This window comes from Aedes albopictus, chromosome 2 (genome assembly GCF_035046485.1).
Source record: "Aedes albopictus strain Foshan chromosome 2, AalbF5, whole genome shotgun sequence".
NCBI classification, from domain to species: domain Eukaryota; kingdom Metazoa; phylum Arthropoda; class Insecta; order Diptera; family Culicidae; genus Aedes; species Aedes albopictus.
In genome coordinates, this window is record NC_085137.1 from 120,949,025 (window position 1) to 120,968,306 (window position 19,282).

At 41.2% G+C, this 19,282-nt stretch overlaps 1 protein-coding gene across 2 annotated transcripts; it reads left to right on the plus strand.

The window, feature by feature from the left end:
• The first annotated feature begins 659 nt into the window (after positions 1 to 659).
• Positions 660 to 18,352, plus strand: LOC109419931 (ring canal kelch homolog). Of its 2 annotated transcripts, none has more exons than XM_029853040.2 (5): positions 660 to 1,183; positions 2,000 to 2,155; positions 2,212 to 2,613; positions 2,688 to 2,784; positions 13,376 to 18,352. In XM_029853040.2, exons 1-5 carry the CDS (start codon positions 1,068 to 1,070, stop codon positions 16,874 to 16,876), a joined length of 4,272 nt encoding a protein of 1,423 aa, XP_029708900.2. In that variant the 5' UTR covers positions 660 to 1,067; the 3' UTR covers positions 16,877 to 18,352. The 2 variants fall into 2 exon arrangements, with proteins under 2 accessions (XP_029708900.2, XP_029708901.1); XM_029853041.2 differs by having other exon boundaries at positions 13,376 to 14,503.
• Positions 18,353 to 19,282: the final 930 nt, after the last annotated feature.

Consider the following 19,282-nt stretch of genomic DNA (forward strand, 5'->3'; position numbering starts at 1 on the left):
TCCAAATTATGATGATAGTGTGTTATAATACACAGAACACCTAGATTAAGTTGAAGAATGTAAAAATTGATTGAGATACCAATAAGGATCGTTTAAAAAAAGCTTTTTGTCAAACGAACTGGACTAGGAATCAAACAATTCGTGTAATTAAATGGCTCTACAAATATTTCAATTCACGTCTGAATAGGTCCAATACAGAGGGATGAATAACAAAGGCTCACAGGCAAGCTCACAGGTTTTGTTGAATCTTTTTCATAAAAGCGTTTTCCTCCAAAACCGCTCAATCGGTTTTGTCATAAAAGGCTTTCACAGTGTTGAACTCACTAAATGTCACACTGAAAAGTAACATCATCGATATTCCAACAAAAGCTGAACCTGGAATTAATCATTGTTAATTTCACCTTTGGGAACAAATATGAAAAATCTTAATACACTTTTGTACATACCTAAACGAAATTTCATAGTGTTATTTTCAATCACCCCTAGAGATTTCTCTTTAACTTTTATGTTTTGGTCTGCTTCGGCTGCTCCGCTACCACATGTTTCCCCACTTTCCAATAAGAACATATTAAATCCCATTGGAATCAATACCATCTCACTTCTCATACCCCCTTGAAAGTGGACAGGGTTGACAGCTGCTATCTGTCATATCGTTCCTTGGTAGGGTTGTTTTTTGTTGTCGCGACCATATTTGTTATGGCAGCAGGATTAGCTGCTCGGTGAAAATCGTCGATAATTCCACCAAAATGGAACTTTCCCGTGACGAAAGTGTGCGTCAGCTGTAGAGTGCGGCGGGTGCCACCGACTGGCGCTAGTGTTTTCCGCGGGGCGGTGTTCGTTGCCACAGGAAAAGCATTTTTCACTTCACGTCCGACTGTGGTCGGTCGCCATTTCTCTGTTAGGGGGTACAGCTGCGACAGTAATAGAAACAACAGCAACAACAAGATCGAGGTTGGCTGCAGGGCTGAGTTCCATTCGGAGGCATATCGGATTGGTGCTGGTTGGAAAATATCGTTGATTGGATGCGTTTCTAACGGACGGGTGGAAATCGTAGGCTTAGGTGGTGTATGATATCTTTCATTCAGTACACGCTGAATATCATGAGCAATCTAAGCAATAGTCACAACAGCAACACAGGAAGCAGCCAAAATTCTGCTGCCGAGGGCACAATGGAAAGGGGAAGGTGAGTTTCATTTTTTTTTTCTGTTTTGCTCGCGAAGGTCAGTTTTCTCATTCTCACAAGTTCACTAGTGATGTTTTTATCTTCCGAAGTGAGATGAGGTTGTTTATGTTTTTGTTGATATTGAGTGTGATACGAATCGAGTGATTAAAACAGAAAACATGAAAAAAGTAATAGGTTGACAAGGCGATCTTTGAGCTTGGTGAGATCTTTCGATAATTTGTTCTGCTTTGCCTAAAAACCCGAAAATTTGTGTAAGGCCATTCGTTCTTATCCCGATTATAAGTACTCTTAAACTACGATTTAAAAAGAGGTCAATACCGAAGTTTATTAAGACTATGAAAATATGACTGAACCCGATCGTGAAAATATGGATGCATGGATTGAATGTTTACACAGGAGTATGGATAACGAAACCCAAAGAAAGCAATAACGATTTTTGTTTGTATTATGTTTTTTGTTTCAAATAGTATTTAATGAATTCTCCTTCTGACTCGAATGATCATTTTTGATTAAAGTGTCGTTAATACGCAGATAAACCAACTAAGTTAACGTTCTTTTCAACATAGTAATAAGAGGATCTATGAGGAGGACCTTGTGTAACTGTGGGAGATTTTGAATTATCGGCATTGATCGTATGGCAAAAGGAAAGAAAGCTTTTGCTATTCTACTGTTAATTTAAGTCACTTTAGGGACGTGTGGAAGATAAGATAGTCAAAATAAAGAGTCCTGGATTAGCCTAATTTCCATATTTCAAAAAATTAAATTAATAAACGTTTGTATTTTAGATATTAAATTGTGACTTCCCCCCAATTTCAGCTGTATCCTAGTACGATATGCCAGCCAGAACTCCCTCGATGAGAGTTCGCAGAAGCAGCACCCACGGTCGAACGGGAAAGACAAAACAGTTGGCGGTGCTTACAGAAACAATGTGCACACGCAACGATCATTCGACGCTATGAACAATATGCGAGAGTAAGTGATCTTCGTATTCGGTGAAATCGAACTCTCATTACCTCCATTTCTTCCAGACAAAACCTACTCTGTGATGTGATACTGGTCGCCGATGGCATCGAGATTCCAGCGCACAAGATGGTACTAGCCTCGTGCAGTCCGTACTTCTATGCCATGTTTACCGGCTTCGAGGAAAGTCGACAGGATCGCATAACCCTGCAGGGTGTGGACCACCGTGCGCTTCAACTGCTCATCGAGTACGTGTACACTTCGGTGGTCGAGGTCACCGAGGATAACGTGCAGGTTCTGCTGACGGCAGCCAACCTGCTGCAGCTGACCGACGTGCGGGATGCATGCTGCGATTACCTACAGACCCAGCTGGATCCGAGCAACTGTCTGGGGATTCGGGACTTTGCCGACATTCACGGGTGTATCGATCTGTTGAACTACGCCGAGACGTACATTGAGCAGCATTTTTCGTGAGTGGTTTGAGTGGGCGTCCGGGGGGTTCATTTATGAAAGATATTTACGTCGGATCTATTTTTTTTTCTAGGGAGGTTGTTCAGTTTGACGAATTTTTGAATCTCACGAGCGAACAAGTTGTTAATTTGATTAAAAGCGATCGGCTCTCTGTTCCATCGGAAGAAAAGGTATGTAGAAGCAATGATTCAGAAGTAAGCCGTATGCTTAGAGCTTTTTTTATTAGGCTGCAAGGAAGTAATATATTTTTAATTAAAATATAATCTAGATAAATATAGTTTCGTTCACGTCAAGTGTTTGGCCACCTTTTATAAAATCGTCTGGGAACAGGCCTAATAATCAGGAAAGAGTTACCAAAGAAGACTTTTCAGGGATAAATTTCGAGTCACCCTATCTTTTGAGACACCCTAGTCAGTAACTGTCATTCGCGAAGCCATCAGTAGTGTAGAACCTCAGAGAGCAATAAACAACATTTTGTAGTTGAGTTTAATTCGTCGCGTTCTCATTTTATTCGTTCGAATCGTCCCACAAACTGGTGACCCCGACGCGGATCGATCCGGTTCCGATCGTAAAACACCGTGTCGCGTCGAAATCGAGTTGAAAATCGGTAACGCTCTCGGAATTCGTGCCTCGAACGGAAAACAAAATGGCGAACCAAAACAACGACGCAGTTCCAGCTCCCGCGTCAGCCGTCGCGTCGGTGGCAATTAAGTTGCCGGAATTCTGGAAAAACGACCCCCATATGTGGTTTGCCCAAGCGGAGGCCCAGTTTCATCTGGCCCAAGTGACGAAGGATGACACCAAATTTTGGCATATTATCGCTAAAATTGATCAAACAGTGATCTGCCACGTATCCGATCTAGTCTCCAATCCACCGGCTCAAAACAAATATGGATCAGTGAAAGATCGTCTGATCGCGCGATTCGCCTTATCTCCACAGGCGCGTCTTGAACAGCTTCTCGGTTCTTGTGATTTGGGTGATTTGAGACCAACACATCTACTAGCGAAGATGCAGGAGAGTGCTACCGGATTGAATGTGGACGACAGCTTGATGAAAATGCTCTTCCTTCAGAGGATGCCATCGAACGTTCGAGCAGTCCTTAGCATCAGTGACGGAAGCCTGCAGAAACTGGCTGAAATGGCGGATAAAATGGTCGATTCGTCATCGGTTGCCGTTGCAGCTGTGAATGTTCCAGCCCCTGCCGTTGGACACAATCCGGACTACGCTTCTTTGAAAGAGGAAATCGAAGTTCTAACTGCGGAGATTCGTCGATTGAAGGCTGATCCAACGAGAAATCGCAGCCGATCGTCATCGAGGCCACGATCACGGAATGATGACATCTGTTGGTACCATCGGAAGTATGGAGGCCGTGCCGAACGCTGCCGGGAACCGTGCACCTACAACCGTCAAAAAAACTGAGCGAATGCCCATCTCAAACGGCGCAGGTGGGTGGTAGTTCTAAAAGTCGCCGACTCTTGATTTTTGACAAAACTAGCGCAGTTCGGTTCCTAGTCGACACGGGTTCGGACGTGTCCATCATTCCGACATCCAAACGAGACAGAACAGGAGGAACAATTCCGTTCTCTCTTCACGCAGCCAACGGTACTAAAATTCAAACATATGGAAGCAAATTCCTATCACTGGACCTAGGATTACGACGTTGTTTCAAGTGGCGCTTTCTAATCGCTGATGTAAGCGTAGCAATAATCGGCGCGGATTTACTAGCTCATTACGGATTGCTGGTGGATCTGAAAAGTCGAAATCTTGTTGACGGAACAACGAAGCTACGCGCGCTTGGTAGCCTATCAGAGACAGCAGTACATGGAATCACAGCGGTGGATAATCGACACCCGTTCCGAGAATTACTAGCGTCTTACCGGGAAATCCTGATTCCGTCATCAGTCCAACGGGATGTCCAGCACGATGTCACGCACCATATCATAACACGAGGCCCTCCAGTAGCATCGAAGCCACGCCGTATGCACCCCGAGAAACTCAAAGCAGCGAGGGACGAATTTCGAACCATGTGCGAGATGGGAATATGCCGTCCATCAAGCAGCAGTTGGGCAAGCCCACTACACTGTGTGGCGAAGAAAAATGGAGATTGGCGATTCGTTGGCGATTATCGGCGGTTGAACAAGGTGACCGTCCCCGACAGATACCCGGTACCTCACGTGCATGACTTGGTCAACAGATTCGAAGGTAAGACTATTTTCACTACGTTGGATCTGGTCAGAGCGTACTACAACATTCCCGTCGAGGATAGTGATATTCATAAGACAGCTGTCATTACTCCTTTTGGCTTGTATGAATTCCTGCGCATGCCCTTTGGCCTCTGCAACGCGAGCCAAACTTTTCAGCGCTTCATGAACAAGCTGTTCGGCGATTTGGAGTTCGTTACCGTTTTCATCGATGACATTTGCATAGCGTCATCGACAAAAGCGGATCACATGGAGCACGTAAGGATAGTTCTTGAACGACTGAAAACGAACGGTTTGGTTATCAATGCCGATAAATGCGTTTTCGCTCAGCCGCAAGTTGAGTTTCTCGGCTACCTTGTAGACAAAAATGGACTACGTCCAGTTTCATCAAGAGTCCAAGCCGTTCTTGACTTCAAAAAACCAACGACTGTGAAGGACTTGCGCCGCTTTTTGGCTTTAATAAACGTATACAAGAGATTCGTTCCACATGCCGTGGAGGTTCAAAACAAGCTACGAAAGCTCATACCAGACAATCGTAAAAATGACAACAGAAAAGTGTCGTGGGACGATCAAGCGCAATCTTGTTTTGAGCAGTGTAAGCAGTCACTTGCTGACGCAGCTCTGTTGCATTACCCGGATTCATCGAAACCTCTTGGGCTCATGGTAGATGCGTCAAATTGTGCAGCCGGGGCTGTCCTGCAACAATTGGACGGGGACACGTGGAAGCCAATTGGATTCTTTTCGCAAAAATTTTCCTCGAGTCAGCAGAAATATTCTACCTTCGGTAGAGAGCTAACAGCTGCAAAACTAGCTGTTAAACATTTTCGTCATCTCATTGAGGGCAGGCACTTTACGATTTTCACAGACCATTTTCCTCTGACCTACGCCCTTACCACAAACCCGACAAGTCGTCTTCCTCATGAGGAACGCTATCTCCAGTTCATAGCAGAGTTCACGACAGACATTCGCCACATTAGCGGCAAAGACAACATTGTCGCGGATGCGTTGTCAAGAGTTGACTCTGTAGCTGCTAACATTGACTTTGAAGCGATCGCCAAAGATCAACGAAGTGATCGGCAGCTCAAGGAGCTTTTATCGTCCAAAACAACTTCTTTGAAGCTTGAATCCCAAAAATTTTCTCAGTTGCGCTCACCGCTAATAGTCGATGTATCAAATGATTGTAAAGTGCGTCCTTACGTTCCAGAAAACCATCGAGCCAACATTATGACTCAGTTTCATGGACTGGCCCATCCGGGTGCACGCGCTACGAAGAGGCTGATCTCAGAAAGGTTCGTGTGGCCGTACATGAAGAAGGACATAACAAACTTCGTTAAAACATGTTTGCAATGTCAGCGTTCGAAAATCTCACGACACACCGTAGCACCACTTTCAACATTCCAAGTTCCAAAGGCACGCTTCCGGAATATCCACATCGATCTCGTAGGACCTCTTCCGCCATCTCGTGGACACCGCTACTTGTTGACTATTATCGATCGATTTACTCGATGGGCAGAAGCAGTACCCCTTCCAGAAATGACTGCTCCAACCGTTGCCAAGGCCTTGCTGGTGGGTTGGATTTCACGATTTGGAACTCCAGAAACGATTACCTCAGACCAAGGTCGTCAGTTCGAATCAGAAGTCTTCAGAGAGCTCACTAGTCTGCTAGGCGTTCATCATATCCACACAACAGCATACCATCCGCAATCAAACGGAATCGTCGAAAGATTTCATCGCACGCTAAAAGCTTCACTTCGATCTGCTTCGGATTCGAACTGGTATGATCGCCTTCCTCTGGTGCTGCTGGGTCTGAGAACTGCTTATAGGGAAGACTTGAAAGGATCATCGGCTGAGCTGGTGTATGGCCAGGCGCTGCGAATTCCTGGAGAATTTTATGATCCACCGGTAACCAAGGTTGATCGTTCGGAACTAGCTAGTCACCTGCATAAAACTTTCAACGTTTTGAAATCACCGACTCCAGTGCACCATGCGAAAGAAAAGCCTTTCGTCCATCAACGGTTGAAGGATTGCAGCCACGTCTTCGTTCGAGTGGATTCCGTAAAAAAGCCGCTGCAGCAACCCTACGAAGGACCGTACCAGGTTTTGAAGAAATATGACAAATTTTTTGAAGTTTCTATTGCGGGTAAACCTCATGTTATTTCAATCAATCGAATCAAACCCGCCTTTTTGTGTGATGATGGCTTATCAGGTTATCCTCAGGATGATCAGAAAACTGTAGTTACAAGTTCAGGCCACAGGGTTCGCTTCCTAGTGTAACTGGGGGGGCATATGTGGTGGCATAAATTTCGAGTCACCCTATCTTTTGAGACACCCTAGTCAGTAACTGTCATTCGCGAAGCCATCAGTAGTGTAGAACCTCAGAGAGCAATAAACAACATTTTGTAGTTGAGTTTAATTCGTCGCGTTCTCATTTTATTCGTTCGAATCGTCCCACAGGTATGTAGAAGCAATGATTCAGAAGTAAGCCGTATGCTTAGAGCTTTTTTTATTAGGCTGCAAGGAAGTAATATATTTTTAATTAAAATATAATCTAGATAAATATAGTTTCGTTCACGTCAAGTGTTTGGCCACCTTTTATAAAATCGTCTGGGAACAGGCCTAATAATCAGGAAAGAGTTACCAAAGAAGACTTTTCAGGGATGGCAAAGCCCTTTAAAGTGGGGAAGAAGTCAGGACCGAATGGAACCTGATCAATCAGCCATTTTAGAAGTTCCCGACATGTTCAGATATATGATTAAGAGATATCTGGAAGATGGAGTGTTCTCGGATTAATGGAAGAGGCAGAACCTGGTTTTATTGACAAAAGCGAGGAAAGTACTCGGTGACACGGTGCATTCATAAAGAAATTATTAAGGTACACCCATGCAAGTCGGAACGGGTGGTATAAGATGAAATAGCGGGTGAACATGATGCTTTCTAATGATGATAAACAATTTAATTGCCAGAACACATAGTTTTCGATTCAAACAATCTTTTTGAGAAGGATAAATTTCCAAATTTTATTGGAATCTATTTCAAAACTTCGCGTTTCAACTTGCCCTGGTGAGCCTTAGAGAAACTTCTGAAAGAATTCTCGGAGTAATTTCAGAAGCAGAGCTGTAGCGTGCGGTTGGTCAGGTCAGCCCCTGCCAAATGGGCGCCGGAAAGTCCAAAGGCGAAATGTTTTCTTCAATTTTTCAAGATTTCAGTATTTGAGATTGATAATGTGTTTCTTTACGTATTTCCTATTTCCAAAAAATCAGTTTATTTTTAGCATTTACCATGATGTCACCTGAGAGTTTGCCTACTATTTTATTTTAAAACACTATTTTAGTTTTTCTAATAAGACAATCAAAAACAATAATATTTCAAAAATCTAGAGAAAGTTTCAAAAAATTCTTAAACTTTCTCACTGGTGAATGTATTGAGATTACTATCGCGGATTTTCTTCACATTGAAATATTTCTTTTATTCCTATGAAATTCAGAAAGTTTTCTAGAAATTTATTCAGAAACTAGTCAAAGGTTTGCTTCATATATCTCTAAGGATTTCATAAAATAATCTTCAATAGTTTGGTCAAGGAATTTTGGCAGAAATTATTTTGAAAAACCTTTCAGTGAATAATTTGTAAATTTTCTTTACGAATACCTTCAAAAATTCCTTTAAAAAATTTTTCAAACATTCTTCATGATTCTATTTCTTAATACGAATTTCTATTTCACTTTTTTTCCTGGTTGTCATCTGGAAAATCTTCAATGATTTTTATAGAAATTTTCCAGAGTTTCCTTAACATTTTTTATAGAGATTCCTGCGAAAATATTTTTAAGGATTACTGTGAGACTCTTCAATAATTTTCCTTTAGTAATTCTTCCATGGTTTCCTATAGAAAATCTTGCAGAGGTTTTTTTTCAGAAATCCCAGCGATTCTTCTGGGTATTTTATTTCCAGAAAATCATCTATAGATTTCTTCAGTAATTTGACCAAAGTTTCCTTTAAAAATACTTCTATAACATCTGTTGTCTCTCTTTACAAATAAACAAGCTCTTGTATTGCTTAGAAAACCATCCATTGATTGACTCACTAGAGATTGCTCTATAAATTTCTGCTAAAATTCTTCAAGATAACCATTCACGAGTTTCCTCACAAAATACTCCAGAAATTTGGAATTTCTTCAGGATTTTTTTTACTGGCAATCCATAGAAAAACGATAGGTATAGTGCAACTCCTATTATCACGAAACTTGGTGGGTATGTAGTGCATCGAAAATAATTTGACCCGTATTTTTTTATTTCGTCATTAGTGACCAATTTTCAAATAGGGTGGTCCTAAAAATCAAAGTTTTCAAAAAACAAAAATTCCGGGAGACGTTTCAGCAAGAATTTTTCAATGGACTTTATATAGTATTTCTGTAGAATTTTTGTAGGAATTCCAACAAAAGTTTCTAAGAAACAAGCTTGCTATTTGATGAAAACATTCGCGAAATGATGCGATTTGCTTTCGATAACGAATACGTTTTCACCCATCCTCGCTTCATTCATTCAATCAGATTTTCCAATGTTCTACCTAAACAGCCATTCCATAGAAAAACGATATAGTGCAACTTCGCTTGTCGTGCAACTTGGTAGGTTTGTAGTTGTTCGAAAATAATTAGACCCGTGTTTTTTTATTTCGTCATTAGGGTGGTCCTACAAATCAAGGTTTTAAAAACTAACAATTTTCAAAAAATCATAACTTTTGAACCGGCCAACCGATTTTAAACTTCTTTTTTTTTTAAATAAAAAAATAAAATAAAATAATACAATGGAAAATAAAACAAATATATGCAAATTTTTTGTGAGGAATCAAAAAAATCCCTTCTAATTACTGTGCTGGTCTTAGTGAGATTTTTGAAATACAAAATGTGTTACTCACTTCACATAACAGGAAAAAATAGGAAAATTCTCGGGTGACTCCCATTGAAATTCCTAGATAAAAATACGAATGCAAAACACTATAAGAAAATAAAAAAATCGGGGGATCCAACTTAAATAAACTTTGAAATAATAACATGAATAACTACACACTTTTGCAAACTAAATATGACCAATTGTCGTGGGGCGCCAATTTGTATGCTTGACAAGAGTGTCATGGAACCACGCTACGGTTCTGTGCAGAAGGAAACCTTGGGGACGTTTTTGCAAAACCCCTGTAGGAATTCTTGAAAGATTATTATTACATATTATTATTATTATTATCTTTATTAAAGAGGTTTGCAGCCCTAGGCTGGCTCATCTCTGATATTCTTGAAAGAGAAGCCTTAGAAGAGTTTCTTAAGGAAAACGTGAAGGAATTACTACTGCAGTTCTGTTGAAGAAAATTCAAATTGAAAGAATCTTTGGAGAAATACATGAAGTACACTCATTGCACAATTATGGGTCACTCAAGGAACAATCGTTCCATAATATGAATCGTTTATCATACAAAAATAACACATTCATTATTTTTATTTTATATTCTCTTCATTGAAACTCCTTTTTATTGTTTTATATAAAAATCTGCTTGTAAAATTCACTTTAGGCGGTGGAAATTACTGAAATGTTGATGAATAATGAAAACCACAATTATGGGTCAAAATTGACTGTGTAACAATTATGGGTCAATTTGTTGCCTATTATGGGTCACTCAAGAGGAATCGGCTGAACAATAATGTTTTGTCTATTTTTTTAATGAATGGTCACCTATTCTAGATAGATCAACTATAGTAGAATCTAAAACTGGTCTCAAACCTCTTAACGAAGCGTGTTTTCACGATTTGGAATCAATTTTTCAAAATTGGGACAAAATCTCCAACACAACCACTGATAAATGCCTAAAAGTATGCAATGCCCATGTACGCAGAACTGTCAATATTATGCTGCACAAAAAGTGACCCATAATTGTGTGATTTTCGATGTTCCTTGTCACAATAATGAGTCATTTAAATTTTGCCTGAAATAATCTTTGATTAGCTGCAGTCACATGAATTTCCACATTAAGAACGTAAATTATACCTTTGTTCTGGTGACGATACCATTTCGCACTCGAAAATCACTAAAGCTCGCCTTTACAGAGCTTACGAAAACAGCGCACGCACTTTCTGATGTTCACAATCGAAGCGTTACTTTGACAGATGGTTTTACTCCGAACAAAAAATTACTGAAAATATGTATGTTTTGACGTATAAGCCCGTGTGCGATACGTATAGTGACACAAAACAAATCAATTCATCAACGAAAAATGATAATGGCTAACAAAAGCTTGCAATTAATTAGTATTTATTTATTAAAGTGGAAAGTGACTAATAATTGTGTGTGACCCATAATTGTGCAATGAGTGTAATACCTGAAAGAACTTTCGGAAGAATTTCTGGAGAAGTTCCCAAAGAAGTTCTTAAAGAATTTCCTGAAGAATTTCGTGTTAGAATGCCTGAGATTATTATCGAAGGAGTTTCTGAAAAAAAAAATCCGTACCGAAGTAATCACTGGAAGAATTACTAAAGTTATCTCTGGAAAAAAATCTGGAAGAATCTATCTATTTTATTTATGAATCTTCCAGAAATTTTGGAATGGTGTTTGTATGTAACGAATAGACTTGGAAACGGGTCTATGGACTCAAAAAAATCTTTCACATTTGCATTAGTACAGGGCTCCGACGTGTTCGTGCGAAAAAGTAATTGGGAAAAGTGACCGGGAAGACAAAAACGAATTTCGAGGAATTCCCGTACGACTGCTTAGAGGAATTTTCTAAGGAGTTCTGAAAATTCCTGTTATAATCCTTGAAGGAATTCAGAAAAATGCTTGCATACTTGCATAGAAAGTACTGATGGTATCCTTGATACTTGGTGGAGTTCTTAAAATAGTCCTAGAAAAAAATGCCCATTTTTTTTTTGAAAATATCGTGGACGAATCCTTGGGTTAATTTTTGTAGAAGTGCTTTGATACATTTCTGAAGTAATTCGTGAAGGATTCCGTAGAACGAAATTTTTGAAATAATTCTTGGATAAATACTTAGATGAATATTTGGAGCATCCATGGAGGAACACACTTGAAGTATTCCTAAATAAATCACTTGTATAGATTTCTGGGGATATTCCTTAATACTTCAGATATCAGTAGGTCGGCTCCAGACCTATGACATTCTCTATGCCCGACGTTTCGATGATCTATGCCATCTTTCTCATCGAAGCGTCGGGCATTAAGAACATATGTTTTTTTATTGCACCGAAGATTCCGAGGCCGAAAAAAACCCCAGTCCAAGATCCAAGCATCTATAGAGTCAGTGAAGATAATTGTCAGACAAAAGAGGCACAAAACAAGCAACAAAGAAGGCGCGGCGATTACTCTTTATCCCAACTGGTAACAGATAATGACATGATCTCGAATTTATTTGTTGCAGACAAAATGGAATCTGAATTTGTTGCGTACTTTTCAACTCGTGAATAATCAATTATTACCAACCCAAAATCGAAACTTTTTGATGATACATCTTCAGCAGCGTTGCACTGTTTACCGACTCGAAGTTACTGCTCGAAAATCACAATGCAAGGCTTAAAAATCTCTGAACTCGTGGTGTACGATCTTTGTCCTATTCTGTTCAAGTAGGGACAAACGTATGTCGCATTGGGTAGAATGTCGCAACAAATTCAGGTCGCGACATTGTCGTTATTGTTGCGCGATGGTTGAATTTTGATTCATTGTACAGAGTTAGGAATTTCTTGAAGAAGATCTTGAATAAATCTCACGATGATTTCTGACGGAGGCAATTTCTGTTGTTGTTCTTGGAGACTTCTATAAGCAATACTTGGTATTCTTGAACACATTTTTGGGGGCATTTCTGATGAAATTCTTCGAAAAAAAAATCTGGATAAATTGTTGAAAAAGTTCGAGGATCCGTTGTGTTTTTGTGATCCTGGTACGAATTCCTGAAGGAATCTTTGGGATTAAATCTGAAAGAATCGTTGAAGGAATTGTCATAGAAATCCCCTGGAGTTATTGGAGGCCTTTTTGAAGGACTTTGCGAAGAAATTCATGGAGTTCTTTTGGGATTTTCTGAACAAACTCTTGGAAAGTTGCTGAAGGAATCTGTGGAGAAACTCCAAGTGGAATTGTTGGAGGAATTTCAGGGGAATTTTCTATGAGAAAATACTTAAATGTTTGCCTCTAGAATCAAGAAGGAATCGTCGAAAAAGTTTACTAAAAATATTCATTTGTTATACTTTGCATTTTCAAAACTATAACTGAGTTTGTTAAAATGTTGATAATAGAGATGTAATGTGGCTTACCATAAGTTGTCCTTACTTTTTACGCTAATTTCTCCAACGTGCTTCCAATATTGGGCTAGTTACCATACCTGGTTCGGGTGGTTTATATTACGTTTGCGTTGGAAGTAAATAGTGTCAATCGTTGACCCTGAGTTATCTTCTCTGATGTCTGTTGATCAAATTTTACCAATTCTTGACTTAATTTGAAAATGATGCTCGAATTACCATTCTTTAGCGTAGATACTAGAGGAACTAATTCATGAAACCTTCTCTGTCCATTACAGGTATACGAATGTGTCATCGCCTGGATCCAGTACGACATCTGCACCCGTCAATCCTTCCTAGCCGACTTGATGGAGCACGTCCGGCTTCCGCTGCTGTCGCAAGAATACCTAGTGCAACGTGTCGAAAAGGAACAACTACTTAAAGGCGATCTCCAGTGCAAGGACTTCATCATCGAAGCGCTCAAGTACCACTTGCTAAAAGGCGAACTGAAGTCGACCTTCAAGACACCGCGAACCATTCCGAGGCAACCCGTTGGGCTGCCCAAGGTGCTGCTCGTCATTGGAGGTCAGGCACCGAAAGCGATCAGGTCGGTGGAGTGCTACGATTTGCGCGAGGAGCGGTGGTATCAGGTGGCGGAAATGCCTACGCGGCGATGCCGTGCTGGGCTGGCCGTTTTGGGCGATAGGGTTTACGCTATCGGTGGGTTCAATGGGTCCTTGAGGGTACGCACTGTTGATGTTTATGATCCCGTTCAGGATCAGTGGAGCACTTGTAACAGCATGGAGGCACGGCGGTCAACTTTGGGAGTGGCCGTTCTGAATAGTTGCATTTACGCGGTGGGTGGTTTTGATGGATCATCGGGTTTGAGTTCGGCGGAGATGTTTGATCCGAGAACGCAGGAGTGGCGCTTGATTGCTTCGATGTCGACTAGGCGAAGTTCGGTTGGAGTTGGGGTTGTCAATGGGTTGCTGTACGCGGTCGGAGGATATGATGGTGCTTCGAGACAGTGTCTGTCGTCGGTGGAACGGTACAACCCGGCTATGGATACATGGACCCAAGTTTCGGAGATGACTGATCGTCGAAGTGGTGCTGGAGTTGGAGTTCTAGACAATATGCTGTATGCGGTTGGGGGTCATGATGGACCGTTGGTTAGGAAATCAGTTGAGGCTTACAACGCGGAAACTAATACTTGGCACAAGGTTGCCGATATGGCATTCTGTCGTCGGAATGCTGGAGTAGTTGCTCACAAGGGAATGCTGTTTGTAGTGGGAGGAGATGACGGAACATCGAATTTGGCTTCGGTAGAGGTTTATACTCCGGAGACGAACACTTGGCGATTGCTACCGGCTTCGATGAGCATTGGGCGTAGCTATGCTGGAGTAGCAATGATAGATAAGCCCATGTGAAGCGAACAGCAGGGCGCTTCCGCCGCCACAGCAGCAAGCAGCTCAAGGTATGCGAATTGTTCGATCATTGGTAGTGCAAACAATAATTACAACAATAGTCAGAATAACAACCAAAACAACGATGACGAGAATAGTCAGGCAGAAGGGCTGAACTCGGAAGCTGGTGCTGTAGGTTATAATCAGGCTTCAAACAATAACAATAACAACAATGCCAATAACAACAACAATAACAATGTACACTACGAAAACATTTACGAGTCAATTGAACAATACGCTGCTGCCGCAAATGCTGGTGTGGCTGCGGTTGCCCCTGCAGTAGCTCAAAATCCTTCAGGAATCATTCCACCACCCGGAGCAGGTCCTCTTCTTGGTATGCCGTCAAATCAACCACCACAACCGATTCCGGGACCTTCATCACTTGGTATTGGGCCTCGCTGCAACAATGTTCAACCGGGAGTTGTTCCAGGTCCTCCACCACCACCAAGTATGCTCCAGATGCAACAGCAATATCTTTCGCTTGCCTATCGCAACGAACTGTATGACAGAACTGCCGGGTACGATGTACCACGTGGCGGAGGAGCTCCGCGCAACAACTACTACCAAAATCAACAATCGATGGCCACTGGACCACGTTACCAGAATCTACATCTAGATCTTAATCGACCCAGACATTCGCACAACAGCATGAGAGCACCTCGTCAAAGAAGTTTCGATGATACCGAATCCTATCATTACCATCGCTACCAAAATCAGAACTTTGCCAAATATGATAACGTTTACGAAAGAGTTCGTGAGGAGCCTGCCTACCAAAATACAGGATCATTTGGAAACGGAGCAGCCGGACCGTCCAACCGCGGAATATTTGGAAGATTGGACGTTATTGGACACGGCGTAGGACGCATCGAGCGTCATTTGAGCTCTTCTTGTGGGAATATCGATCACTACAGTCTTGGAGGGCACTACGCCGTTCTAGGACATAGCCATCTTGGTACAGTTGGGCACATTAGACTGAACCCTAGCAATAACAACCAACCTAGTGGTGCTGCTGGGAAAGATTCTTCGTCGGTCAATGTTAAGAGTTTCTTCAGCTGTTTGGGAGGAGAGAATTCGCAGTCCATGAACAACATTAGTAAGAACGGAAGCTCTGGTCAACCGGGAGCATCCGGAAGTGCATCAAATGGTGAAGCAGCGGGTGGTTCTGGACCTCCTCCAGCCTCATCTTCCGCTTCCTCGTCAACAGCAACAAAGATTACAGGCACAATTCCAAAAATCAGGAGCAAATCCAAAAAGGATACTCAAAACAGCTCTGGCTCTGGCGATCAAGCTGAAGGAGAAAACCAAGTGAACCGTGTCTCCAAACCATCTCTACAGTGGTTGCTGGTGAACAAATGGCTTCCCATGTGGGTGGGACAGACTCCACCGGACTACAAGTTCATTGATTTTAACTTCATGTTCTCCCGAAACTGTGACGGTTGCGGTAGTACCACAAATCATCAAGAGCTTATGCGATTGGATGGTCAAGCTGAAATGCGTTCTCACGAGTACGGAGATTACATTCCGCCGGCCAGAGAATACCCGACCATGAATGGAAGTTACCCGAGAGTTCTCAGAAATACTCCGCAACTGTCGCGTTTACGTGAACATGAGTATGAAAACGTTCCCGTTGACTCACCTCCGGGTCGATTGGACTTTGCCGGTGCTCGATCCGCCTTTAGCTACGTGAACCGAGCCAGGTCAGAGAGTCCTTCTCGTTCGAACACAACTAGACGTGAGGAGCGTAACGGAGGTGATCCCTTCCGTAACTGGGCATTCAACTTCGAGGACAATAGTTTCCGACCTGCTGGTTCAGTTCCGCGTCCTCGTGAAATCCGCCGTATAACCGATGGAACCTTCCGTGCCACCGATTTCTCGCTGGATAACGAAAGACCCGGAATAAGCCGTGACCGTTCACAAGATTTGTCCAAAACCCCTCCAACCATTGTCGTTAACGAGTCAGCATCTCCGTCGACTTCGCGTTCAAACTCCGCTTCGCCACCGAAAAGTAAGGAATCGTCCGTTTCTCCAGTTCAACCGGAGCGAGGTGGCACTCCGGCGTCATCTTCTTCGGATTCGGAAATATTTGTCATGGATTCCGTTGCGACCGATGCTGGCGGGCCAGCTGAGGACAGTAGCGGTTGTGGTGGTGGAGGTGCTAGCAGCAGCATGCAGGGCGTGGAGAATATTGTGGGAATGAGAGACGCAGCAGCCACAAAAGAGAAGGAGGGAGCTTCCTCACAGGAGACTTCAGAGTCGTCTAACTTTGAAGATAATCCTGCGGAATCTTCCGGATCCGATGAAGATATCACCGACGAGAAGAATGTGGATATTACTTAAATTTGCACGCTCCTCTTATCTTGCTTTTCTCGATTGCTTCTATTTTAATGAAAATTGATAATTGTGATTTTATTAAGGCCCACTGTAAAACGGTTTGAGCTGATTTGAAGCATACTCCCAAAAAGTTCAACCATCTTCATCATTTCCAAAAACCCAATCCCTCTAACACAAGACTACTTTTTAAAAACTGTGGCAATTTTAGGTCTATATTCTTTTTGATTCTTCTTGCTCAATATTTATTGATAGATTCTATTTATTCCTAATATATTCTGTTTTTACACCAAATCACTTTTTATTCGACAATGAACAAATCTAGATCGAGATTAGAGCATTTATCGACGTAAAAGCACTCTTTCCAAACATTGGTACACATTATACATATAATAAATTGCGCATTTAGCGAATAGGTTATCAATTGTCAAAACTTATGGTTAAGGCGATTACTGCAACAAAGACGAAGCGTTAAATTCTAGGAATAGTCTCGGAACGAATCGAACAATATCAATGTATTTTCTCCGGCTCCAGTTTGAGCTACAATAAACACACAAACACACTGATGAAACTCACATGATTACCATTTCGCAGAGGCCTATCATATGCACTTACTGACACACACAATAAGATGGCATTTTCCTTTTGAAAGCATTCTTTCGTTGATAGTAGTTATCTAGATTTTTCTTATACATTCACAAAGTTAATAAGCATGAATATGAATGGTTATTACGAGAGTTAGTCAATTGTCACATGGAAAACGAAGCAAAGCACTCAAGCACAGACACACATTTACATAAACACAAACATAAACATTATGACCGTTACATTGCACACGAATACCGAAAACAATGAAGCATAAGTTATTAGTACAAAACCCAATAATGGTGTAATGGTGAGACCTACAGATCGGAAATCTACAATTATTTTACCAAATTTGTCAAAACTTTCCAAACGATGCATTGAATGGTTCAAGGAATATTGTACTTTTTAATTCTCAAATGTAGATGTAAGTGATATCCTTCGAGTTGGGTTTCGTTTTGATTCAAATTCAGGGTGCGGTCCGTATTACACACAATATTGGATCATATTTGACACATTGTTTCATATTATTATCGTTCTCTAGAGAAGGATGAAAGCTCACCAGGATTCGTGTTTAAAATTTGAATCAAAACGAAACACATTCATAACACGACTCTTTACAAACAATTTAAGAATGCAGATAGTGAAACCGTAAATATATACCCCTTTTTAGCAGCAACGTAGTCAGCAATTGTGAGTTGTGTAGTACGATGCATAATTATATCCATTTACAGAAACTCAAACAACAGAAAACGATAAACATCATAACGACAATTGATCTGTAGTTTCAGTAAATAGGAATCACATTCATGAATTAAAGTCATACAATAAATCTACCATATTCGTCCTGAACTGGATTACGGAGTGAATAACATGCATTCAATAAATGGATTTAACAGTTAACATGTGTTTTTCTAAAGTTACTTTTTAACTTCACAGTCCTGCTTACCAGTAGATATAAAATCAGAAACCAAGCCCACATAAATCTAAACGGTACCGAAACATCGTCGAAAATGTACCGTAAACTAGCAACAATCATTCGTAGTTTGCAAAGGACTAGTAGTGAAGACGATCTTCGGCGGGTGCAGAAGGGCAGTCCCGTTGTCATTCACCTAAAATTAATGAGTTTGTGGGAAGTTATCACCCGGGTAGAGGTAAAATACTGACGATCAAAACATGATATTGGTTTGATTGATATAAGAGATAAAAGATCTGAAAATAATATCTGAAAAATGTTCCTGGAACATCTGAACAATATCAAAATTTGATATTTCAATATCATACGAATAGCTCGCTGCTATTGGTTAGATCTTACAAAATTTAAATATTATTTGATGATGATGTTCCAGGAGTAAATTTTTGATTTTATTTTTAGATCTTTTATCTCTTATGCCAATCAAACCCATATCACTTTTTGATCTCCATATCAAAATATGCTATTATTGAGCTCTTTTCCTCTACTCGGGCATGCCTGCTTTATCGGCGGCCGGTCGCCAACGGACCAGTTTTTTACCATACGGGAAATGTTGTGAATACCAGGTCCCAACGCATCACCTGGTCATCGCACCTGAAGGCGGCATACGACAGTATCGACCGCTCAGAGCTTTGGAAAAGCAAGGACGAAAAGGGCTTAGTGTAGGAATTCGTTTGCCTCGGTTCTTTACTGATGTCTGGCAACAATGTGAGTCGAGAAATTCAAAGGCGTATCATCAGTGGAAGTCGGGTTTACTAATGGTTTCACTTTTACACCAAATGCACCACCCACGTAACAATTACATTGCTTGTTGGTTCTGTTTTATTTTTATTATTGTTTTATTACAGCAATAGTTAAAA